Source organism: Oenanthe melanoleuca, chromosome 6, assembly GCF_029582105.1.
Source record: "Oenanthe melanoleuca isolate GR-GAL-2019-014 chromosome 6, OMel1.0, whole genome shotgun sequence".
Classification (NCBI taxonomy): Eukaryota; Metazoa; Chordata; class Aves; order Passeriformes; family Muscicapidae; genus Oenanthe; species Oenanthe melanoleuca.
Window position 1 is genome coordinate 21,035,416 of NC_079340.1, and position 26,783 is coordinate 21,062,198.

Sequence of the window (26,783 nt, forward strand, 5' to 3'; positions counted from 1 at the left end):
TTAATGCATTTGCAAGTGTGCAGTGAGTCTGATCACCAGAAATACAAGATACACAGTGCATGAGAGCACATGCACACCTTTATTCCAATATATGCAACAGATACACGTATTATGGTCAGAAAAAGGTTTAATGATAAGCACCTTTCAGCTTCCATGTTGCAGTGTAGGAAGGAAACAGGCTTGTAATATCTGTCAGTGAAGTAACCACTTGGAAATACTGTTATGGTTTTTCATCACCTGTAACCATTCTCTCATGTGGGACATCATTTTATCTGTGTAAAACTTTTCCTATCTTATCAAGAGCTATCACACATGCAGGGTTTGCTTTTCTGTTCAAGAAGTTTTCCACCTTTATGTGAAATTTTTTAACTGAATGCAGTTCAAGAGGATTTCCTAAGCTGAAAATTAAGCATATCAAATTTTTCCTCTGCACAGTAGTTACCCAGGCAGTTTGACTGAGCAGAGTACAGAGCATAAACATCAGGATAAATTGCCATTTTCCATTAAGGATTGGTGAATGACTAAATCCTCACTCAGGGAAATACATCTCTGGATGTAAACCTTTTGGCTCCAGTCTATTTCTGTAGTTTGCCCTGCACTTACTGAGAAAAGCCAATGATGACTATGGGAGTTCTGTCTGAAAATGCAGAGGGATCTTAACACACATTTGTGACCCTACAAAGATGAACAGACTCTTTGGTTGGTGTTTGTAGCTCATGTCTTCAAAACTGTTTTTTGCTGCATAGCAAAACCACTTTGATCTGCAATTAAACATTTTCTTATATAATCTGAAAAATGTATGCACTATTGACAAAAATGAGAAGGAACTGAGTACAGAAAGCAGAAAAGGAAAACAGCATTTTATTTTTACATTTATTCAGTGGAGTTCAGAAACAAGTATAATATAATTCTTATTTTACAAAGTTGAGCATTAAATATTAAAAAAAAGGACTTACTGGCCTTTGATAAGTAGTTTCACAGGGGACATGCATGCTAATACAAAGCCAGTTTTGGATGACAGACATTTAAAAGCAGAAAAGTGAGTTAACAGAATTTTCAGACACACTTGAAAAGGTGGCATGTCTTTTTATATCCCTTTATCCAAACTTAACTTCTCAATTTTTTCTGCAACTTCCCCTCCCATGTCCACTTTCTAAACATTAAACTAATATTCCAAAATAAAATATTTAGAAATACAAATAATACACCCAATACAGTACATTAATTATCATGAATGATAACGGGAAAGAGAATCTGGCATAGTTGTCTATGTGGTAAGGATTTTTAACATGGAAGCAATCAAAGATGCAGAAAAGTCTTCTCATGACTGACATTGCTGAGCTGCAGACACTGTGTTGGCTTCTCTCCCTTTTTCTGTCGGTGCTGGGTCGTTTGCTCTGGTTTGAGTCGGGCTCGTTCGTGTTGTCAGGGGCACTGCAACTGTTTGTCACTGCTGCCAGGACTCCATTCTTCTCTTCTTCACCATCATCATCATCAATAATCTGACAGGAACAAAACCACGTACTTAAGTGCATGTTTCATCTCCTGTTTCCTTTAGAGCTGGAGCAAATGGGATTTTTCTTGTGACTCCTCCTCTGTCTCACTCCTTGCCTTCAAGGACAAGCTCACAGGCACCAGGCAGCTCCTTTCAGCTCTCAAAGCCCCCATTTATGGGGAAACATTGACTTAAGCAATGCCATACAGCAAAAACTTTTGAAGGACTGTCAAGCAAATCTGGATTTGTTAAAATAGGGACAGGGAACTTTACTAGATAGCAGCAAATCCCTGAAATGCACAGCAGTAAACTGCCTTCTGCTCAGGGCAAATACCAGCAAAGGTTGCTGCCCAGAAAGTGAAGGCAAAGCCCCAGCATGGAAATGGAGAGGTGGGGGAGCTGCTGACCAGCAGCTGAGCTGGCTGCACCCAAATCCAGCACCCCAGGATGCAAGAGACTCCCCTTGTGTGCAACTGGCCACTTCATCCTGGTGCTTTGTGGTTAAAAACCAAGTTACTCTAAAAATAAAGAGGGACAAGCCCCACCCACAGCTGAATTAATACTGAATAGCTTGTGATGCTTTCTGTCTAGTCCTGGAACCCCTGCTTTAAGTTCAAAGTTATGCTAGGGTTAAGAATATTTTTATGTGCTTCACTGCATCAAGACAGGTCTTTGGAGAATGTTGTATAAGCCTTCTGGTGGGCTTTGTTTCTTTGATTAGAAATGGCTCAGAGCCATGAAGTTCATGTATGAAATTTTCACCCTTTGAAGTCAGTGGGTTTTCTGTTACTGACTCAGAGGACACAGGATTAGACATCAGCTGCAGCTTCAGCTCTAAAAATTCCTTGGAATTTCTAGAGTATTTAGTTTGGCTTGAGATATTGCAGAGACACTAGAAGAAATGACCTACAAAGGCTGGCTCCAATTCCACATCTAAACTAAACCTTATTATGTATACTTTGAGAAGGGGTCATTTTAATTCAGGTAGGCATACATATAATTTTAATTTTCTCTTGATACTTTTATTACCTCCCAAATCAGTAGGTGGCATAAGTGTAAGACAAGTCTAAAAAATTTATTTGTGAAGTGTAGAATGCAGAATCTCTTTCTTCTGACCAACTTGCTTTTTTCCATTTGCATCATGAGCAGAAACAGTTTACACAAGGACAAACTTCTGAAAGGTTAAGATGTACATCCCCATGTGCAGCCAGACAAAAAGCTCATTTAGGTATATCCCAGCTATTAAAGTCAAAGAAAGCTCATTAAGCCACCTAAGTGCTCTCCATGCCAGTACAGAATTGCTCTTCTACCCAGGGTGCATATGCACAGCACAAGCCTTGAGTCTTCTTTATCTAAAATTACTGACACCCTTGAAAATTAGAGCAGAGTCAGGACAATGTCCTCAAACTGCTGTGAATCAGTGAAGCAGAACAAATGGTGGTAGAAAAGGGATTATTACAGCTTTCCACTTACAATTAAAAAAAATAAAAAATCTGGGATATTTTATTTCAGAGATAAACGTAGCTCTCCACACCACGTATTATCCTAAAAATACACTGACCAAAAATCCTTGGTCATCCTCCACCCCCCCTCCCACATCTCTGTGTGAAAGGCTGGGATAAAAATCTGCCTATAAAGCATTAAGAGGATCAATCCATAAAACTCCAGTCTGAACCTTAAATAATCCCCAGGGTAGTACTAAAATTCAAACCTTGAGTTTTAACTTGAGGCCTGACTCTGTTATAAATATCTCTCTCTTCTGCTTCAAAAGGTCCAGGCAGCTGAGGGGAGTGCTGGGGATGGCAGAGGAGCCTTTGTCAGCAGTGCCTGGTACTTGAAATGGAGACTGGAGCAACAGCCTAATGAATGCACTCAGCACTTGGAAAGTTAATAAAATAAAGGAGCCTGGCAGAAGAGTCCTGACTTTTTCCCCCCTGCTTTCATTTTTCATTACAACACCTTTACTTCAAAACCATCAGGATTTGGGACATTGCTCAGTTTAAGAGTCTATTTTTCTCTCAGGTAGGGCTGGCTACAAGTTGTTCAGAATTAGTTTTATTTCAGAGCATGAAAGGACATTGTGTACGTGCCACTTTTCCTTTCTCACCAAGGCATGTGAGCAATTCCCAGGAGGCTGAAGTGTTATTAGGTTGTTCTTGACTCCCTTCAGCTCCCCAAGGGGCAGCTCTTACTTAAGCAGAAAATACCATAAGCAGTGCATATGTACAGGATTCTATTTGCAGAGCAACAAGGCAGGGGGAGTTGCAAAACAAGGGGGAGTTTATAGCAAAAGTGCTTTATCACATAGCTTGGAAAGGAGAGAGCTAGTCTAGAAGAGAATCATACCTGCTAATTCATAAAAAACTGAAGTCTTGTAGAGTGGGTTTATAAAGGGACTTTTCCAGATTGCTATGGAGAACTGACCATGATGAAAGACTGAGCTGGTTTATATTAAATTTATAAAAAAGAAATTGTGTTGTGTGTTCAGCTGTGGCTTCAATTATAAATGTCATACTAGGTTTTTTTCTGGATGCCAGCTGTCAATGAGGAAATGGCAGCTGGCACTAAGAAGGGCTCTGTTTAGATTCCAGATCAGTACCATCCAGGAAAGATGCTGTACATCACCCAAAAAGCACTGCCTATGACACCTGCTACTGTGGCTGCTGTTTGCACTCAGCAAAGTGTTTGCTGACATCCAAGAGCCAACAAAGTTGTCACTTTCACTGGAAAATAAAGCTGCTCAAGTTTAAAAGGATTTCAAGCTAGAGAGTTGCACATCTGGACCTCATGTGGTGCTCATAAAGACTGAATGAACCTTCCACAGGTACACCAGAGAGGCTGAACTTCACACTTACAGAATTATTTTCTGTTTTCAAACGGTTCTTCATTCTCCCTTAAAGGTGGAGGTTTAGGTAAAAGACAGAGGAAACCCAAGGACTATTTCTGTGCTTTATAAGAGGCACAATTAATGCCTTTGTACAAAAGAGAAGAAATTCAGGAGAGGCAACCTCTCCTTTTAAGCAGCCTGTTGTTCTGGAGCTGATGTGAATGGCACAGTCTGCCTGACCTTCCTTGCAGCAGGGGCTCCTCTGCTTTTGCCATCGGCTTTGGAGGTGTCTCTGTGGGTCCTGGTTCACATGATGTGAAACATTGCAAGAGAATGGATATGATGAGCTCTGGCACCAGTTTGTGTTCTAAACTGGAGATCTCAGGGGCTTCAGAAGGGTTTTATATGCCAGTGCCCAACATCTTCAAAGAGCAAAGTGAGAAACAAGTACAACTAATGCCTATACAAGAGAGAGGGTGACATTTCCATTTCCCCTCCTATGTTTATTTACATAATTCTGAGTGCAAATTTTCTATCAGCTCACATATGGGAATAACAAGCAGAGACGTGAGATTTCCAATTAACCTGTGTCCACAAGAGAATATGGTAATGAGGACAACACATCTACAGTGACAATACTCACACATGAATTGCTAAGTACCTGCTAGACTGTGACATGAGATTTTAGCTGCTATTTTTGCCCTTGTGATGCGTTTGTTTTTACAAGAAATGAGAAATACAAGTCAGGTGTGCTCTCCCTGACACCCTGTTCAGTAAGCATTGCTTGCCCTTGGCTGCACTAGGAAAGGACATGACAAGCATTTTCCTTATTCTACAGAGTCAAAAGCTGATCTAGGACCAAACAATTGCTCCTTCTCTTATATCCCTATCTTTGTGTGGGCAAGAAGTGCATTTGCCTTGCTTGCTCACTGCTGATGCCCAGCAGAAGGCAGGAAACATGCCTGAAGTGAAAGGCTATCCCTTTTAGTCATTAAATTAATTGCAAAACTTTCCCTTCTCGTTTTACAGCTGTACCTCCACCTGCTCTCATGCACAGTTTTGAAGTTCCCATGCCCACCCCATCTGCTAGCATGAGAATCTGCTCCAGATGAGAGGGAATCTGACAGAGGCAGGTGAAGATAAGAGCAGTGTAAGTGCCCTTCACAGATCCAAAGATGCTTAATCATCCAAGCACTGAAACACTTTCTTACCTGAATCTCCAAGCAGCTTTTTTTTCCCCTACACTATGAGCAAAATGACAACCACTTACTTCACAAGATGGATATGCTCACAGGGAGTTGTCACTGATGTTCCCTTGCCAACACAAATTACTTGGCTTTCCACTCAAATCCTCATTCGAAATGAGTGTTTGCCCATTTGCAGACAATCCCCTGAAAGACTTTATCACACAAAACCCACTGGGCTGGCTCAGCTTTGTGGCCATTTTGCAGTCTTTCTCCATGCACCCAGACCCAGCAACAGCTTTTAACATATTCTCTTGCATTTACAGGACCTATCTTTCATCCAAACTGCCAAAAACTCAAATTAATTGATAAACTATCTAGACATAACCCCCCCACACACATATTGCCTGATCTCCAAAAGGTTTTGAAGTTCTTTTACTTGAGCTCAATATCCTGTTTCATTAGTATGTTGAGGAGCTTTACTTAGGTATTTGTGATGCTCTTTTCTCATTTGGCTTAAACAGTTAATAATCTTCCTTCTTCTGGACATTTATCACTACAGCACTCAACCAAATTTCTTTCTGCCTCTTTTTCCCCCTTCGTATTATTCTCATTTTCAAAGTTTTACTTTTGTCTATTAATCCAGAAATTTCATAAGCTGCTTAAAATTTTCTTTTTTATCATGCATATTAGGTTCAGTTCCATAATTAAAAGCTGCAAGACAATCACCTTTCAGCTTCCTTGTGATTTCTTTTCCCTTGCTATGAAAGAGCTGCTATACACTGGAGATGGAAGATGTGACAAAACTTCTTCATGAACCTGTCCTCATTACTTCAGCAACCACCAGACTCAAAAATACTTATGTTGATTTCATCTATTTTTATTTTAAGTGTATTTCATGGTATTTCAGAGTTGTGAGAAACTCCTTAGAGCCACAAAAAGCACTTTTATAATAATGATGCAGAAGGGAAAAAGGATCCCAGTCTGGCTTTAGGTGCAGCTGCTGAAGGAGAAGGTGAGACCAGAAGGCTACAGGGGCCTGATACACCCAGCACATGAAGACATCTGCCAGGAGACTGACTTTCATAAATGGAATATGAAAAACTCTTCTTTCCATATTGCAGCAGGATCAAGTCACCAAGCTCAGCCTAACTCTTGAAGTGTGAGTAATTGCTATTGCCTGGGAGACAATGGTGCCTGTGGTTTTTGTGAGACATCCAGAACATTGATAATGGGCACGAAGCCCATACCAAAAGAGAAGGAAGAGTGCTTCAGTTTGTTTGATCTCTTCCAAAAAAACTCCAGGTATACAAACATGTTTTCTTTTTCTCAAGATTATTATGTTTCCCTGCTCTAATTCTAAAAAAGAATAGCTTAAATACATTTACCATTAGTGCTAAGAGAATTCATTCTTTTTAGCAGGTGTAATTTAAATCCAATTTGTAGGTCAACAACCAAATAATTAAAATACCTTTGGAAGTTCCTTTGAGCTGAGTTGGTGCAGAGTGCAGAAATGAGTCACAGCATATTCTAACAGTGCTCCAAAGATGAAGCTGAAGCAGATACCAAGGTACACATCAATTGCCTTGATAAAGCAATTAGCATTGGGGAGTGAGGTTCTGGCTCCCATCATCAGTGTTGTCATTGTAAGGACTGTGGTGACACCTGTGGAATGGAAAAATAGATGTTCTAGTATAACACAGATGGCACTGAGAGCCTCTACTGCAAGGGCCCTACTGCAGGAGAGTCTTCCCCAGACCTGAGACTCCTAGGATGCCATAGCATTAAATGGGTCATGTCTTAGGAAGAGGACTGCAAAATTAACTTGTCACTCTGAAGTTAAATGATAAAAAACAGTGATGGAAAATGTTAGCAAAGCTGAGAAGGCTAGAAATTAAAATGATAGAGATTTTGGTGTCATGGGAAGTATATTTATGATTAACACATTATTATTGCAAATCTGTGGAAAGGTGCCTTTAAAATACTCAGACACCATTTTGCTCAGTGTAGTTGCCCACTGGCCTCATTCCATGTGAAATCCTTCTTTATTCCCTGTTCTGTAGGAGTGTTTTTTCCATCCCACCTGCAGCCTGATCAAACCTGATTTGCATTCTTTCTCTTTCAGAATATCCTTTATTTGAAATTAATTATATTTAATCTCTTATAATACTCTTGTTATTCATGTGTTAATTAGTATGTATCATTAGACCTCACAAAAGCCTCACAATTGCCTGTGCATGCCATGTATTTGAATATGTTTAAATTATTTCCAAAATGACAGTTTTTTGCTTTGCTTTCAGCAGTCTCCCCTGCCTATAAGTCTCCTTCCTGTAGCTGCCAAAGGCATTTTTCTTAGTTAAAGAATAGCAAGGCTTTAAGGGGAATCCATATGATTTACTGAGTATGGAAAACCCAAAAAGTAATTCCATAAAACTCAGGAGTGTTTGGAATGGCAAATGGATGGCAAGTATGTGCAATGCAGAAGGAATCTTAATGATCCAACCCTTGGTTTATCAGCTTCTCACCTATGCAGATCCTGGCTGGAACTGATGACTGGCTGATCCAAAAGGATACCCAGGAGAGCACCACCAGCAGGATTGATGGTACATATGTCTCTAATATGAAATACAAGATGTTTCTCTTGAGTTCAAAGTGGAACACAAGTTTTGGGTAACGTCCTGTGGAAGGAGAAAAACATTGTGAAGGTGCAATTCATGAAAAGATCTTTGAAATAACAACCTGCATTACTTTGGTGCACTACAATGTGATAAAAGCTTAATAAACAAGCTTATAAAAATTAAACATGGCACTGAAAAATTCAGATTGAGGACTCTGAACTGAAGGAAACAATCAAATATGTAACATTCAGTCACCATGTCCAGAGTTTTATTAAAGACACCTTGAATTGGAATTTAAATGAGGGTTAGTGAAGGAAAAAATAAATCCAGCAATGCATGAAGAGGATGTTCCATTATATTACACAAGGCAAGGAAATTTGAAATCACATATGGATGTAGCTGTTGCTATTCATAACAATGAGTGAGCTACAGTATGAACCACAGCAGTAAGGATTGTCATTTCATGAAGGTGCCACAGGTTCTCACTTTTAACTATCTCACACACAGAGTTTATTTTTCTTTTTTTTTCATTTACTATTGCTCAAGATGTGGATTGAGGGCACCTGCTCTGAAATTGCTGATCTACCTCTTATATTCCACTTAAACCCAAGCAGTATCTTTGGATCCTCATGATCTGTTTTTCCTTTGCATAAGTGCATTAGAGTGCTTGTGTTGCTCTGAGCAGTGTCACTGTTGTGGCACAAATCATTTGCTTCTAAGTGAGTGATTTCCAGCAGATGAACCTTTGGGATCACAGAGTCAAATACAGAGCTGTGTTTTGTGAAGGGACAGCACACTCAAAAGCAAAGCCTGAACTTCTTGTCCAGCTCACTAACTGAGCAAAACTTGGCTGTGTTGAAGCCCACAATGTGAAATTGTTTCCTGTTCAATGCATTACAGGAAAACAAAGTCTTGCTTTTCAAATGGGCAGAAAAGACTTCTTGTTCTGAAGTTCCAGGTTACAAATTAAGTGTTATTAAGTTTTTACAAAACCATTTAAACACCATTTGCATGTCAGTGAAACACCAGTGAGAGACTAATGCTCTGTAGCCAGACAGCTTTGGTTTCTGCTATTTTAAATAAAACCTATTCTCTGGCACCAATGTTTGCTTCAAATGCTGCCTGCTGAGAGTCAGGGCAGAACTACAGAACAGTGAATTCACTTTAGCAACAACAATATAGGCACAGACAGGCTATTTGGGCATCCCTCAGGTGTGCTGTGAGATACAAAGAAGAGCACTTTTAAAAGCTTGAAGTGAAAGCAGTGGTTGCCAAGAAATGTCTTATTGCTACCAGATGAGAAAATGGATGGCTAAATTTCCATTTTAAAAAGCATTGTATATATTGCATCAAGGCACCTATACAGGATTTAAAAAAAAAAAAAAAGTATTGCAAGATTATGTACTCTGACCCTAATCAAAAGCCACTAAATTTCCTAAATTATCCCTGGCTTCTAACTAAATCATTCTGGTTGGAATAGAGCCCACCTTTCACACAGACTTAGTTTGAGGATATCTAGACACACAGCATCCACCATTTCTCTCAGTAAAAAATCCTGTTTGCTAAGAATGAATGCCTAATTTCTAATATTTACTTGTTTTCAGTTTTCTGCCACATAGACCATCTCTTCCCTACTGAGATAAATAGTCCCCTGGTGGTCAGTTCTTTCTCCTTCCAAAGGTAGAGATACATTGTATTTAGGGTTCTTCTTTGTAAAGTCAGTGTACTGAGATCTTCAAGTGTACAACTGAAAGGGTACAAACATTACACTTAAACCATCTCCATGAGGCAAGAGGCACAAACATGTTTTACACCATTATCTTCATTTTTATGTGAAAAGAGGGCTATTACACCAGTGTACTTCTACCAAGGCTGTGACTTTTACCAATACATCTGTTTCAGTAAATGCCATTTTGTTCACCAAAACTGCTTTCAAGTGAATGCAGACCAAAGTGAAGCACTCAAAGGTCAGGGAGTGAAAAACTTAAGAGATGACTGTGTGACCTTCCCTTGTCAGTCTGCACTCATCTGTGCTCTGAAGTGAGCTCAGTGCTGTGGAAAAGCACTCAGCCTGTGCAACAAAAGGCCACAGCACAAAGCACATTTAGGGAAAGGGAAGTGGAAGCTCCACAAAAGCTGCTTGTGTCCTGCTTCTGTGCTGACCACAGGGAAGGATGTGCCCAGCAAAGGGGAGCAAAGAGACCAGAGCATCCTTCCTGCACAGTGCCACAGGGATGTCCCGTGGTTCAGCCTGAGGAGAACTTGTTGTTAAAACTCTGAAACAGCCAATACAGCCATACAATAACACCCTCTCCTTGTTAGTGCCCTGCAGATGTATCTCTATTTGCCTCAGTAGGAAAGTCAAGTGCCTACATGGGAAGTCGGTTCAAAATATCACATTTAAAAGCCACAGTTTGAAATTTCCAAGTTTAGACAAGTCCTTTGAATATTCTGGTGCTGTTATTTTTTTTTCTGATGCCAGAAATTTCTGAATTTCTGAAGTAATGTGAACAAAGAGAAATCGAGATGTAGCAGTTTATAGCTGAGTGGCTTTTGGGGGAACAAAAAAGAGGCATTTATCTAACCTTAAGGCTTTCTTCTTGCCAGAATCCAAAGGCATATCATGGACATGATAATAATAGTGTCAGCATTTCTCTAAAGAGCTCAGAAGAGCTTTTATAATGGAAATTTTGAAGCAACCTATATATAGAATTCTTCAGAACTCCTCCTGTAATAAACTGAAGGAAGAAGTAGTGGAGAGAAAGTATTCAGTGCACACTTATCATGCTAAAGAAATGAGCAATGGGATAAAATGAAGACAGGGAAATATTGCAGTCCCTTTTTCATCCACACCACACATTTACCAAGAGTTACCATCTTTAAGAAGAACAGATTTGCTGCTCCTGTTGTGTGAGCTGCATATGAGAGAGTAATGCTGCATCTCACTGCCTTTTAGTGGCACATCTGAGTGCCAGTGCATATTGCTGCCCTGCTTGGGAAATACATAAACCTAAACAAGCTTCCTTTTCACCCTAGGTCCTTCATTTTCTGGTTATCCCATTTTGCTGTGGTGTCTGTTCCCAGCTGATGGCAGAATGTTTCATCTTTGATCTTTTCTGCAGCATCTCTGGCCAGTGAATGGCAAGGAAGGAAGGACTGATTCTCTACAAACACTGTCAGCAGCTCCTAGTTCCCACTCTGAGTGTTTTGGGATGGGACTGTCTTCCCCACAACCACTTTCTGTGGGCTTTCTGCTGACTCTACTCCAGTAAGAGACTGCTCCACATCCCTCTTTATGTAAGAAGCACTTTGGTGTCCTGCACAGGGGTGTGCAGCCAGGCACACAGAGCATCCTTTTCTCTGTCATGAGTTATTTATGCCAACCCCTTGGGTGTCTGTTAAAATGTGGATGTACAGCTCACACCAGCACATCAGTGTGGTTCAACCAATGCATCATTTCCTTCTCATCTTGCATCTTTTAAGGACAGAAGACAGGAGAGCTTAAAATAGATTTTAGTGGTTTAACTATGAACTGAAAATGGAGTTTTCAGTATGCAGTTTTGTTATTGCTTGTTTACAATAAACATAGGCAGCGAGTAATCAGAATGTCCCCACTTTTACACAATAAATAAGTTGTGCAACTGAAATGCAATTCTCTGACTGCTGCAGGGTGCTAAGGGTGCCAATATAAATTGCTAATATGTTATTACAGCTCCTTTGCCCCTCCCTCAGAGAAAAAACAGTCTTCTGTCCTTCATAGTCTAGGTCTTACCAACTACCTCTTACTTGCTTTTCAAAGATGAACTAAAGGAAATGAAAGTTCAGGCTGGGCTTCTCAACATGTGTTTCATCTTCATGAAAATGCTTTAAATAAATAAGTTTGAAATTCAGATTTACTACGAAAGAAACAAACCCTTTTATGTCATGCATGTGTGCACATATATTTATCCACTTAGCTTCCAAAAAAAAAAAAACAAACCAAACAACCAAAACCCAAAAAAACAAACAAAAACCCAAAAAATAAATAAGCCAAAAACCACAAAAAAACAACCCAGAAAAAATTATGCCACTAAAAATTTTCCAAGTATTCAGGTGTATTTATGTCTGTGTTATAAAGAACTTCAGAGGAGTTAATAAAGTAATGCCTCCTAATATCCTTGATATTCTTTCCATTCGTTGCATTGCCATATGGGTTTATGCTGCTGTAACTTTTTCAAAATTTCCAAAATTGTTTTCTTTCTAAACTTTTCTACATTGCAGAAGTATCTCAGAAATGACTCATGATGGAAAACATCAAGTCAAGTGGAAAAGCTTTTTTACAAAGAGGGATGCTCTGAGCTCAGATAAGTAAATTGAACATAACATGATAGATATGCATAGGTATTTATTTGAATCTTAAGTGAGGCTGGCTGAAGACTCACCAGGTAGGATTATTACTGATTACAGCTCTGGGATTCTTTGAGAGCCCTGCATATGTTCTCAGAAGTAACAATTGGAGAACAATTACAGACAATAAAAGAACTGATAATGGGAATGAGGGAAGTTATTCAGTGCACCATACCTCAAAAGGAAAAGTACTGAAAAACCTAGAAAAACTTTATTATTAACTAAATAATCTCCTGAAGCTTGGGAAATTGCAGATGAGCCTGTAGGACAAAGCAAGGCAGTGCTTCTATTTAGAAAGAGACCGTGACTGTTGAGCATGCACTCTTACACAAACTTTATATAATCTATGTATAGTTTGTATACATTTTGGCTTCAGATCACTAATCCTAAATGAGAGCAGCTCCTCTGTGGCTTAGCTGTGCCATTCCACTGAGAAGCTGATGATTGCAGTGGCCAGGGGACCACAGAGCTTCAGCACTGCACAGCCACACAAGGGCTGAGGGGCTCCAGCCCAAGGAGGCTGAATTTGAGAATTTCTGTCTATCTCAGATCTGAGATAGACATCAAAACATTGGTAGCAGCTGCAGACAGAACAGCAGCCAGCTCCCTTTGCAGCCTTTCTAACAGAGCAAAGATCTTGTCTTTGTGCATCAAGGAGCAGAGATTTAATTTGTGCTTGTCTCTTCTTTCCTTCTGTTCTGCCAAACAGACCATTTGAATGTGCCAATTTTTGACTTAACATTTCCAGAGTGGGGACGTGCACCAAGAGCCCTGCCTGCCTGATGTGTCTCTGCCTGCCTTCTGAGCTGCAGTCTCAGCATTAGACCAGACCTGAGCAAGCTGAGCCTCTTCACCCCTGCTGCTGCCAAAGGCTTGACAGGAGGGCTGAGCAGTGGGTGCAAGACTTATAGAAAAATGCTGGGAAAAAAGTATCAACAGCCAATTAGCATGAAGTTTTAAACGATGGCTTTGCTTCTTTCTCCAACTAAAAATGGAAATTGAGATTAATTAGCTGCCACTTGCTGTGAAAACAGAAGCATTTATCAAGTGGTAACACATAGGGTCTGTCCTGTGCCCAAAACTGCTCCCTGACATGATGGCAGACCATGAGTGTGTTAGGAGTGGAGTTAGCACACTGGGGAACAGGATTAGAGTTCAAAAATATCTCACCAAATACTATAACCCAAGTAAAACAATGGAATTCAGCAAGTATGAAGTGCTGCACTCAGATGGGAATCACCAGCTCCCAGAACTCAGGGAATATGTGGTTACAAGGCAAAAAAGGAGTCAGAGAACTAGGAGGGATCACTAGCTGGACAAGGTCAAAAATGCATGATCATTTTCTGCAAGAAAGGCAAATATCAGCCTAGAACAGATAAAGAGGAACAGATTTTATGGAACACATTAAGCAAACTTTTCCATCCTCAGAGGAAATCTAATGGGAACCCATTTTTGGGTGCTGCATACCAGGGAAGACATGAGAATTCAATGGGAAAACAATAGCAAAGACAGTATATCTAGAAAATTGAGAAAATTGCTTATATGGATTAAAAAAGAGGAAAATTGTTGGTCTAAGAAAAGATATATCAGTCCTGAAACAGTGAAAAGGCTGCTGAAAAATAGCAGGATATTCATCTTCAATATCCACATAATGGGTTTGAAATGCAGCAAGGGAGATCAAGATTAGACATGAGGAAAATATGCATGTAATAAACACCAGGAGGAAAATCATCTCAGGAGATTGTGAAGCAGACACTTTGGAGGTTTGTCTGACTTACTCCTAGGAACATCTGTCAGGAAGTAGTCTGCAGATACAGATGACCTTGCCTGGTGACATGAGAAGAGATTAATAAATTTTAAGATGTATTTCAGCCTTATTTCTATGACTATTTATACAAAAGCTACACTGTAATTGTCCTTCATTGCTTTTATGTTTTTCCAGTAAGAAAAGACAAGCTTTTTATATTAGTATTTATTACACTGAGAATGCAGGTGGTGTTGGCTGGACAGCTAAAATAAAAACCCAGCACCCACTGATGCAGAGAATATGGTTTGGGAGTCCAAGAATTTATCAGTGTGTGAAAAACAAGGACTGTAGTTAAAGACATGAAGGAAATAGTTCTAACAATTGCACTACCCATGTCCAAAATGAAATTGTTCTGTACCAAAATCAACAAATCAAAGAAATCAACACCAAACCCTAGCCAGAAATCTAGCTAACATTATTCAAAGTGACTTACTATTATGTGATTGCAGTAATGTGATTACTATTATGTGATACATGCTGTTCTACAAACAAGATTAATCCACAGTGTCCTTTTCTTAAATTTACTGAAGTTACTTATGCAGGAATTCTGCTGACTGCATTTTAAATTTGGCTCTGTCAGTGGCTGTACGTGGGTTTAGCACTGCTGTACAATATTTCACTTGCACAGCAGCTGCACTGTCTGCTCAAGTTCACAGAGTATCAAACCCTGATTGCTTTTTTTGCTGTGTTAGGAAATACTGCACGCAGGTCTTCTCATAACTTCAGCTTTAGCTCTGAATTGTAGTGATTATAAATATATGTTATTTATAACATAATTGTTCTTTATAGGATACTCTCATAACTATTATTGGCACTGAGGAAATGCAAAGCATCATTTTTTATTTCAAAATTGATTACACAGCTCCATAATCTGGTTGCTTTTTTCTTTTAATATGGCCTACAGTAGGCACTGCTTTCCAGAAAAACCTGTAGAAAATAGCACCTAGTTCAGAATGACTCAATAGAAAATTAAGAGGATTAGGAGATTAAATTTTAAAAGTACTGCATAGCACTTGATACCATGGCTTTTTTTAACAGGAGAAGTGGAACAAGCAGATGTGAGAAATTTTAATCTAATTAACTTGTGTGTCTTAAAATGTATAATTAAAAGAAAAAGTGGATTTTGACTTCATACATGATTCCTGTCAACACAAAGGGAGGAAGAGAGCAGCATTTATTGAAAGACTACAGTTCATCTGATCATGCCTCTTCAACTCTAATTGGAAACAACAAACAAAACCAAAAACCAACCAACCAAAACAAGGAAAAACAAACAAAATAACCACATTTTTTTTGTCTTTAAGCTCCTGATTCTTAGGTAGAATGTCATAGGAATTAAGCATGTTTCCTCTTCCACTTTCCTGTGTGGTGAACAGGTCCTAATACCCTTCTGGGCAGAACAGCAGTAAAGGATTATTCCTCTTTGATTGAACTTGATGCTGCTTACCCAGAAGCTGTAAAGAGGAGGAAGGCAAGCAGATGTCACTTACATAAGTAGCAAGAAACTCAGTGATCCTAGAGCCTGCTGGTATGTATAAAATTTCTACTTTTACATCCATTTAAAGAACTTTGACCTTTTAGCCTGAATTAATACCTGAAATTAGATCACAAGTTTCTCTGAGTTGTATTATTAAAGCAGAAATTCCCAATAATGGAATAGAGAAACTATATTTCAGTGATTCAGAATTAGAAACTGTCCTCTGGTGAAACTGCAGTGTTGAAGGACGTGTGTGTCTTGATTTAAAGATCACACAGCATGGGTGTGCTGACCTGAGCAGAAGAGAAACCAGGTACACAGTGAGGAGCAGCAGTGAAGGACCTGAGAGTAACTCACAGAACAAAAACGTTTGGCAGGTCTTAACTCCCTGAAATCCCTTTCAAAATCTGCAGGAAATAAACAAGAGCACGCTGTTCCCTGAGGTTAGAGGAAACTTTCTGCAGCAGTTCCCTGAGCTGGGCAGACGAGCAGGTCTGGAAATGCTCCTGACCCTTCCCTGGGCAGAGGAGCCTCAGCTCCAGCAATAATCTGCTCCCTGCTGCCCACCAGGCTGGGTTGCCACAGAAGAAGAGCAACTCCCACAAGCAGTAGCCAAGAAACTCAAATTCCTGCAGCTGTGAAAGCACCCAACAAATTCCTGGAATTTCCACAGATGAAAGGAGACTTTTGACTTGCCAGGATGGCTGATCTGAGCTGGGTACCCCCAGATCCCTGGTCTGTCTCCAACTTAAATGCCCAATTACATGCTCCTCTTCCTTCAGAAGAGCTCTCCCTGAGATTATATGGGAGGAGCAGTAGATTCCTGTTTGTAATTCTTTAGATAATGTGTAGCCTCCAAGAAGATGCTCACTCTTGACATTATCTCGGTCCCTGCTTGGAACTTGGAAAGTAGTTATGGCTGCAAGAATGTAATTATTAGAACATGAAAACTGTCATCCTACAGAAAGCACTGTGTTCATTTCCTCAGTGCTCAGACTGCCCAGAAAGGGTTCCAGGGGTGTTTTTACCTGTCTCATACACAGCTTCAGCTACAGAGGTGAAGTGATCCTCCACAGTGTACTGTGCCAGCCGGAGCGTGTCCAAACCCCGAACGGAATCATTTCCTCTGGTCCAGTAAAACGTGACATCATTGATGTTATAACCCCCTGCAGTGGGACACAAGCCAGCAAGAGTGTTTATTTTACACAATAATTAATTTGTGCTGAGCACACTTATGGTTCAGCTGTTTCTTATTTCTGTGCCTGCAAATACAATTAGACATAAACAACGAAGGGTTTTGGCAGATGGCAATGCCTGTTCATGACAAGATCTCCAATAACATGCAAAGTCTTGTAAGTTAAAAGCTGACAGTTTTGGAGGTGGTCTCTTTATATCTTCCATTTCAGTATAAATGACAAACCAATAAAATAGATTAGTACCACCTGGTATTCTAAAGGCAAAAGCTACTAGGCTTTAGGAAAACAGAGCATTTATGGATTACTGCACTTGCCAGCATTTTGACTACACATGACATGTGCCATGTGTTGCATCCCAAGATGCTGTTCCTTGGTGCAGTGCCTTGGTCCTCATTCCCATAGAGATGAAGGGATGTGCTCTAACCTGAGCTGAACCATCACTTGGGACAAGGTTTTGGCTGAGGAGCTCAGATATCTGCCAAGGACACCAGCTTGGAAGCTGATGTTTCTGCAGGCTCAAGAGTGTGGCACACTTCAGGGGCCCCAGGAGGTTCCCTCTTAACCTTCAGGCTGTAATTAGGAGCTGGATGAATCATCTATCAGAAGGCAACTGTGTTTTGCACACACTTGTCAATGTGCAGCACAATCATAGCTGTAGCTTTTCCCCTTTATATAAAAGGCAGCCACTTTACAGACTAGTATATATGATTAATTCAAGATTATGTTAATGTAATTTACATGTTAACAGGGAGTATTTGAGCTTTTTTTTTTTTTTTTTTTTTTTTTTTTTGCTTACTTGGATCAATCATTCTTGTATTTGACAGATTTATATTGTGCAAGTTAATAGCTCAACTTAGGGAACAGAAACATGAGCTGATGATTATTTTTAGACTTCAGTCAACTGTAAGTAAATTACAGTGAGACAATAATGCAATACATTGCACAAGGGTATATGCTGCAAAAAGAACAAAACTCTAGAATCACAGCAAAAAAAAAGAGAGGTACTAAAACAAAAAAAAAAAAAAGTGGCTTTTAATATTTTTAAGTTATTGGGGTTTTTTTCTTACAATGACAAAACAGAACTCATTTCTCCAGCCATCTTGTGTAGGGAAAATAGGAGCTCATAGATTTTATTGCAAGGAAACACTGGGCTGTTACCTATTAAATTACAATTTCATCTGAAAATTTTTTCTCTGCTCATTCTTTAAATGCAAATTTTGTTTTCACTATCACTGGCAGTTATATGAAAAGGTATCATGGCCTGGAATCTCTGCTCACATTGTGGCATTTATAGCAATTAAAGCCAAAACAGTTTTGTGTCAAAAGACTGAGCCAAAAGTATATGCATCCAAGCTAAGTTTTCAATTCCCTAAAACCACATGCTGGGACATTTCCCAGATTTGTGAGATGTAAGACAGAAGTAACATTTTCTATAAACAAATGATTGCATTGTCCTTAGTCAAAACAAGGACGCTCATAAAACCAGTTTTTATGCATTATTCTGGCCATGGAATCGTTCTACTTCCTTTCAGTATAAATGAACTGCAGACATTTAAATAAAGTCCAGAGAACAAGAGAGTACCACAGTAAATTCCTTTTTGTTTTTAAGATATTCAGCCTTCCAAGTTGTGTGAGACAGAAGTTCTTGGTGCCCACATGAGTGATAACGAGCATATCTTGAAACAGAGGTTATTTTGCTTTTGTTCCAAAATATTCTCATTAGTGGAACAATTAGTAGGTTTGGGTGATCATTCCTATGAAAATTATTTGAGTATAATAATTCCAAAACTCTTAAGAACAATTTTTATTGAGAGAGCCTTCCCAATAGTCAGTAAAGTTAAATAGTACAGGGCTCCCTCTGTGTAAAGTTATTCTTTGTTCAAGGGATTAATATTTTACTAATTATAAAACATTTCAAAAGTTTATAGAGACAAAATCCTCAAGCCCATGTTATTTGGCTTTTACAAGTAATCTCTATTCTCTTTATGTGACACTGAATTTTTATCCTAGCTAATTCCTCAAGTCCAGAATGTCTCATTCCTGTACATTGTTGATAGAGTGTGAGCTGCTAATGTCAACAGGGTTAACTACAGAAATTTGGGATTAAACATTCATAATGCCTAATACTAATTACTTTCTTTACCTTTCTGTTGCTAATTTATTTTACACTGATTGTCAAGCACAAGTTAAGTGCCTTCACATGGCTCTTCACTGAATAAATGGTAAAGGACAAGTCTAAAAAGAAATAAAATTTCAGAGATGGATATGTATTTGTGTGTATGTATGGAGTGGGGGTCTGTGTGAGGGAAATGTGAGGAGAAACCCTTCAGCCTGCAAGGATGCAGGGTGGTGTTCCCTGCACATGGCAGAGAGGAGGAACCCCCCTTGGCAGCACCAGCCAGGAAAGGAACCCTCCACTTTCCCAGATATCACAGCACCCACGTCAACAGAGACTCAGAGTGGCATGTCTCAGTTTCCTAACATATGCCAGCATTACCTTCCAAAGTGTTGCAATAAAGGAGAAAAAATCCAATAGGTATGTTGCCAAAATGTGTTTTGCTATGTAGAAAGTACAAGTCAACAAAAATTACTAACCAGCAATAGCAGAAAAGTGTGTTGGGAAGGTCACTGGGGAAGCTTTATTGTGTAAAGCCATTACTTCATAACGTCATTACATATTTGTCTTTATATTAATAATCATTTAATAAAAGCCTAACTCTGTTTCAGCTCAAATATTTGCTATAGGTTTTACTTTTTGTTTATAAGCATCAATATTTGTGCAGATGTGTGAGTATGTCTGCATTCACAATTCTTAAACACAGGTAATGGCCTTGGCAAGCAAAATGCTAGGAGGATGTTAACATTAATAATCTATAAATTAACCTAACTTATCACATGGGGAAACAAATCCCATTTCCAGTCTACCAAAAAAAAAGAATTGCAGTGCATTGATGAAAATAGGCCACAGCCCCAAGGCACACTCTTCTTTTTTGTATTTGTTGCTTCTATCTGTTTTCCTCAAAACTAAACACAAATGTAATGAGAGCATTTGTTGTGACACAACTGGGTTTTCCCCTTGGACAGGAGACACTTGTGTGCTGTTAAAAAAGCAGATGGAATCAATCTGAAAATGCTTGGTTTTAATTACATGGGGAATTCTCCTCTTTATTTTTTTTAGTCCTGTCAAATAAATTGTAAATTCCTGTGGGAGATATATTTCATTCTGGAACTAGAGAAAATACTAAACGACTCATTAGGCAGTGCTGTTCATTTAAATCCATATACATTGATTTACCAATATGCTTCTCCAAAGGAAAATAAAGATAAATCCCAATTCCAATTCATATCACTGTTTGTTAAACAGATCTCATAAAACTGCTTATTTTAGAGGGATCCCTGAGTGAAGAAGGTTTTGGGTTCTTTTCCTTTGTGTCTCTTTCTAAAATGAAACTTTTTTGCAATCTAACTAGTAATTAACACACACACACATTTCTGAAAAGATACAGAAAAAAACATGTCAAGTACCAAAAAGCCTTCCAAAATATTTTGAGCTCATATTGACACGTTTTTTGAGTATATATTTTCATCTTACAGAATTGGTTATTCTTCTACGTTATCCCATGCAAAAATTATTTTCTAGAGTCTTGTGATATGAATAATAGCAAATATATAATTACACAAGTGCATGTTTGTGTGTTTGAAAAGTAACCATGTCTACAAAGTACTAGAGAACCTATTTCAAAGAAAATATGAGAATATTGATTGATAAAATGAAAAAAATATATTTGCTCTTGTCCATCAATTGATGGCATTTTTTACCAGGGCACTGACATAGACACAAATAAGAGCAAGATCTGAAAACAGTAAATTATAAAATATGAACTATATGCCTTAAAAATAATCCTTATTCTGATTTCTTTCTTTCCTAAAGGAATTATATCTCAAGGGGGGAAATTACATATTCTCTGAAAGGGAAAAAGAAATTCTCTCATCTTTGCTAGAAATTGTCTGCTCAGAGAACTCCCTCTGAAGACCAAGACAGTAACTGCAGCATGCACTGCAAAACCAAGCCAGGGATTCTGCTCAATCATTAATTAGCACTGCAGGATTCCAGCACTGCCATGCTATTTCCAGGGATGTCAGTGCACATATGTGCACACAGCTTTGCACACAGAACTGCTGTAATTCAGCAGGGACTGGCCACATAATGTCCCCTGCCTTCTGTGAAAATTCCAGCCACTCTGGTAATATCTAGCAGAAAAAGATCACAGATATTTTTCTAATTGTATAAAAATAATAAGGATTAAGTGTCTTACAGCTCTCCAGTTGCAAAGTACATGTCTGCTTGTCCATTGGATATTTAGTCAGGTCCATGCTGCATGCAACAGTTGTGGTGACCCTTGGGGAAAAAAGAACAGTTTTCTAAGTATTAATGGGACAAAATTGTTTATCAGCAAAAATTAAAAATCAGATGGATCCCTCTTGAAATAATATTTTTAGCCTCATATCTACTGTAAGGAAAAATACAATTCCAAATGGAAATCACTGCAGAACAGCAGAGTTCAGTGACAGTGTAAAAAGCCACCCTTTGCTCTCTTCTCACTTACAGCTCACATTTTCCTTCAGTTTTTGCAACATATTTTAAGATTTTGTTATATTTATCAAACTTTTTACAAAGGGTAATTCACAACAAATCATGCAAGTCAATCATTGCAGCTTGTTTTCCCCTGTGATGGTTTCATTGCAAACTGGCATGGCAGCATGAAACTCCTGTGTTCAGTCTGCATGAAAGCAAAAGGGTCTGTTTAGGGAAGAAGAACTATTACTAAATTTAACAATCTCTACATATTGATCAAGAATATGATACATTCATAAAACTACAAGGTAGTGCTTTTTCAGACAGACCCATTTTCTTAAGCAGAACCTGGAAAGCTTTAAACACAAGCAGATGTAATCACAAAGGCTGATGTGGGGTGTTTCCACACCTTATAGCATACAAGACTGTGCCATTAGGGTATATCCTTATGAGACGATTCTCAACTGTGACATCATGAAGAAAAGACTTTTTTGAGTCAACTATAAAGGTATCTGGCACCCAAAGCATTTCCACAAGTCGACCATCCAAGCTCAAGCTCTTATTGCCATCGAAACAAAGCCTCTCATCCGTCCACCTCTGTCTTAGGAATATGGTAGCTGTGTAATCCTGAGAGAGAAAAAACAAAATTATCACACAAAGGGAGCCTGCCTTGCATTCTCTTTTACAGAATTATATGGAAACAGCTGCTGGGCACAGACTGTGACTCTCCACGTCTCTGGCACTCCAAGAGCAGCTGCACTGAATCTTGCTCTGCCAAATTTTCCAGCACTTGATGTGAGGTTGGTAAATTTTGTTCTTATGGTCATTTACAGTAAAAGCTGCTGGCCTAAGTCTGGGGCTATAAATCAGCTGAAGTCATTGGAGCTTTGTAAGCAGATAATCTGGCTCTGTAAACCTTTAAGTTTTAGAATGATTTATGTGAGTGGTTCCAAATCTCATTTTGTTCACATAAGCTAATAAATGAAGAATTTTTTAAGAACACATTGGAAAAAATTGAAAAAATTCAGATAGACAAAAGAAGTTAGTGAAAAATGAAAGGAATGTTTTAGCACAATTTCTCCTTTTAGCATCTCAAAGGAAACAGTGGTATCAAATTTATCAAGACCTCAAACATAGCACTCAGTCCAGTTCCCCTTCAATTTAGATATGCCTTGCAGTCCTACATTAAGATCACACTATTTCTTAACACATTTAAAACAACTTTTGATTTTATGGTGTGTTTTTATCAATATTATAAATTCATCTGAAGTTCTGACCTTATTTCCCCTTTCTAAATAGCAACTAATAATTTCTAATTACTAATGCACTCATATTTAATATCTGATTATTTTTTTTCTTTTAATTTCTGTGTACAAATGGAGGATCTTTAAGTAGAAAAGTACATTCCATTTCATAGTTTGTTCAAAAACAAATGATACAAATTAAATGAAACACAGCTGGAATGAATTAATGTGTGACAGCAACAAGAGAAGAGAAAAACAGTCTCAGTTCAGCTGTGTCTAATCATAGGGAAAGAGGGTGGCTTCAAAGGCACATTAATATATCTTTATTTTTCTGAAATGCATAAAGATTTAGACATTTCTGCTGGAAAATAAGTACTGATCCACATACTTCTCATTAACATCAATGCTCATTAAGATTAATAAGTAGCAGTTTGCATCTGTGAGAGGTGGGATTCACAGCTGCATTTCTATGCTTATTATAGTGTTATAAACACTATGTGTAGTGAAAAAGAAAATTCCATCTCCTAACCCACACTGACTTCCCAAGGAGACAAGCCTGAAGTCATATTGCCAGCAGCTGTAAGCACAAGACATCAGCGTATCAACAAGCAAAAAAAGTTAGCAAAACTACAGTACCATATTTATTTCTGATATTGTATCAATGCTTGCAATATCCATACTCATCCCAACGGACACAGGACCATCTGCAAAAAAAAAGAGAAAGTCAGAATGTAGCTCATAATTCTTAAACACTCTGTGTTCATGGGAATTGTCTACAAAGTCTGTCCATATTTTTTTCTAAATGTTTAGAAGCTCTCTTAAATATTCCTTAAACACAGATTATTTTTCACATTCTTAACCAAAACATTGTTCTTCTCAACTAAAACTATTTTCGTTTTCAGAAGCAGGCTTTATTTCTAAAATATTTTCTGACTTATATGATTTTTTTTCCCCCCCAGAAAAAAAAGTGCTGGGGAAAATGTTGTGCAATAAGGTGTGGAATCCCCATGGCACATCACACTCTTCTGCTCTGAGGTGCAGAGCAGTGGAAAGAATTCTTCCAGTTGCAACATCTGGTCCATCAGATGTGGGTAAAGTAAGAAGTTTTACCTGGCAGTGTCACATGGTTAATATCCAGATGGCATAGCTGAGTGACTTTCTTTAGTGCCCATTTAAGAATTTATATAATAAATTAATTTATATATACATTTATTTAAACTTATTTATTGATATAATTAATTTGCTTTTATTTAATGTATATATTGTATCATTGCCATTTAATATCTTGCCTTTGACCACAAGCACTTTGACCACAAGTGATTTAAATACTTGTATTTATAAAGGAGAGCTTGTCATAAGGTGAAGGCTTACTCAGTGTAATTAAACACCTTACCTAAGTAGCTGTTACTGTAATGTCAGTATGCTCAGATTCCCATTTCCTTCTGAATGTGCATTTCACACTGTTGGAAGGAAGATCACCAGCTGTGCATCTTAAAATGCAGAATTTGTGCAGAGCTTTGATGGAAACATGACATTATTCCTGGTTGAATATGTGCAGAATAATTAACAGAGTGCTTGTACAAGGAAATTAATATTAAATCAGTGCATTTTTCCAAGCAATTGAGAAGAAGGGAACACAGTACCGAGAAATGCAGGAATACTTTGGGTAAGATTTCTGTAGCTGGTAGTGCCCTTATCTCACAGCTGAAAGCCCTTCTTGGTTCCTTGCAATACATTTTGTAGAAAATTCCTGTATGGCCCCAAATGGCAGCCAGAGGAATGTGGAGTCCAACTCCACCCCCATGAGTAACACTAAAGAAAAAAGTGTCATTCTAAGACATATAAGTTTATTAGTACTTTTATTTTTTCCAAAATATTTTATATGTCTAATACATGTGTTAAAATCATTACACATCTGCCACTCCTGAAAAAAAATCTTTAAGTCCTTTGTTCTGGACTCAGTTGAAAATTTAAATATAAATCTCCAGCTTAAAACAGGACTTCAGGTTTGCAGCATACCCTGCTGGTAATATGGGTGTTTATTTTATACTATTAAATTATACATAGGGTTTAGAAACTATTGTTCATATATTGAAAGAAGACTTTGGAGGCTAACTTTGGAACAAAATTGACTGAAAAAGTTCCAGATCATTGATATGTTGTTCTTCTGTTTCTTTCCATTCTTTTCATGTTTTGATACTCCATGAATACGTTTATTTTTTTTCTCTCTCCAGGATTAAAAGCTCAGCCTCTACAAAATTCATCCCAGATACACAGGGTGCAACAATTAATACTTACAACTTACCATTGTAATATATCATTATTGCAGGTACAACATTGCCAGCCTCAAAAGGTATGTCACACCCTCAAAACCCATGGAACTTTAAAATAATGTAATCCATATTCTGATTTATGTCTTCCTAGATATTCCTGTGTATGACTGTGACAGAGGGTATTATTGCCAACTATCACAGGATCATTTGGGGAGAACCCCATCCAGCTTAATAACAGACCATGCAGTGTTCAGATGATTGTACAGGAATCATGCCTGGGAATAATCAGACTTCTCCTATTATATAATGATTTATTGGTAGGAGCTACACCTATCCTTGTCCAGTAAAGTGATACAGATTAAGGAAAATGTCCATTAGCAGCAGTTCAGTATCATCAGTGCAAGGTTGTTACACATGTGAGGGGGAAAGTTGACTTTCCAGAAAGATTACTGAAATTAAGCAGGGTTCATTTCTCTGGAATCTGGAAAACAAACAGGACTTTGCAGATGCTTTTTTTTCTTTCCGCTGAAGTATTTTTTGAAATATTACTGAGTAACACAACAGCTCTGCAGTGTTGGGTGGCTCCCAAGCCCAGAAGACATCTGGCTCAGGTTAGGACGTGCCTCAAGCCCAAAGTGACTGAGCACAGACCTGCCTTGGGCTTCAAGTGCCAAGGAGAGGCAGCACAGTCAGGACTAAACCATCCTGCTCCCCTCACCCCAGCCAGCAGCTCTCACTGCCCCAGTGCACCCAGCAGAAAATTAAACCACCCCAGATACAGCAAGGTGCTGTACAGGAGGAGCTGAGCAGGAAAACAACACCTATGGAAAGGATCTTTATTAACCCAGTACAAGATACAAGGACAGCTTTGCTCCAGCAGTTAATTAAATCTGAACATCATTAATAGTTAAATGCTGATTTCCTTTTTGCATGTGAGATAAATGCTTACTTAGTAAGGCACTGTAAATTTTAAAGTGTTAATAACAGAAAGAGTCTGCACGTAATTATTCACCAGGGTTTCCTCTGAACTTCCTCTGAAAGGTCTCCTGTTGACAGTGTCAAAAACTGGGCAGCAAACCAGATGAGGCAGTCAGTTCCTGCATTTCCATATGTTTGGCAGAAGCTGTATGTATAATGACAACATCAGAAGAAATCTAGAGACCTTCAGAAGGAAGGTGAAGTCGGTCTGTCCTGAGTTATTGAAGGGAATCCTCAGAGCTCGGCAGAGATGGCCAAAGGGAGAGCAGTGCTCCAGCCCTGGCTGTGCCACCAAGGAACAGGGTTTAGTTTCACCAGAATCTGTGTACACTGCTCCTCTATGCCCTTCATAGATACTCAAAGTGATCCCAAATGGGAGAGCAGCCAGAAGACTGGCAGATAGCATTCCTAAAAATTAAATTTGGATCACTGCAATGAGCCCAGTCTGTGGCAGCAAGATAAACCAGCACTGAGTCATGGGTGTACCTACTACTGCAATGGATCAGCACTTCCAGTGCTGAGCTGCTAGCATGAGCCCTTTTTCATTTAGTTTAAGAAAACTCAAAACAATTCTTGCATTCAGAAAGGCCTCAGAAAGGGAATGAAGGGCTTTTTGGAAGAATGTCTCATCTTTTCAGCAATTCTGGATAAAATATTGCAAGCAAACAGAGAATTAGAAGGAAAATTATCACTAGCATGATTCATTATAGCTTCCTAAAAAC

General features: G+C 38.7%; 1 protein-coding gene across 1 annotated transcript in view; it reads right to left on the reverse strand.

The window, feature by feature from the left end:
- Nucleotides 1–840: 840 nt before the first annotated feature.
- Nucleotides 841–26,783, reverse strand: part of LOC130254917 (gamma-aminobutyric acid receptor subunit pi-like) — a 45,471-nt gene continuing 19,528 nt past the window's right edge. The window contains exons 4-10 of the mRNA XM_056495043.1: nucleotides 23,447–23,514; nucleotides 21,976–22,193; nucleotides 21,307–21,389; nucleotides 16,823–16,960; nucleotides 8,032–8,184; nucleotides 6,978–7,171; nucleotides 841–1,502 (exon numbers count right to left, since the gene is read on the reverse strand). Coding sequence (XP_056351018.1) covers nucleotides 1,188–1,502; nucleotides 6,978–7,171; nucleotides 8,032–8,184; nucleotides 16,823–16,960; nucleotides 21,307–21,389; nucleotides 21,976–22,193; nucleotides 23,447–23,514 — 1,169 coding nt within the window. The 3' untranslated portion in view covers nucleotides 841–1,187. The remainder of the gene's footprint in view (nucleotides 1,503–6,977; nucleotides 7,172–8,031; nucleotides 8,185–16,822; nucleotides 16,961–21,306; nucleotides 21,390–21,975; nucleotides 22,194–23,446; nucleotides 23,515–26,783) is intronic.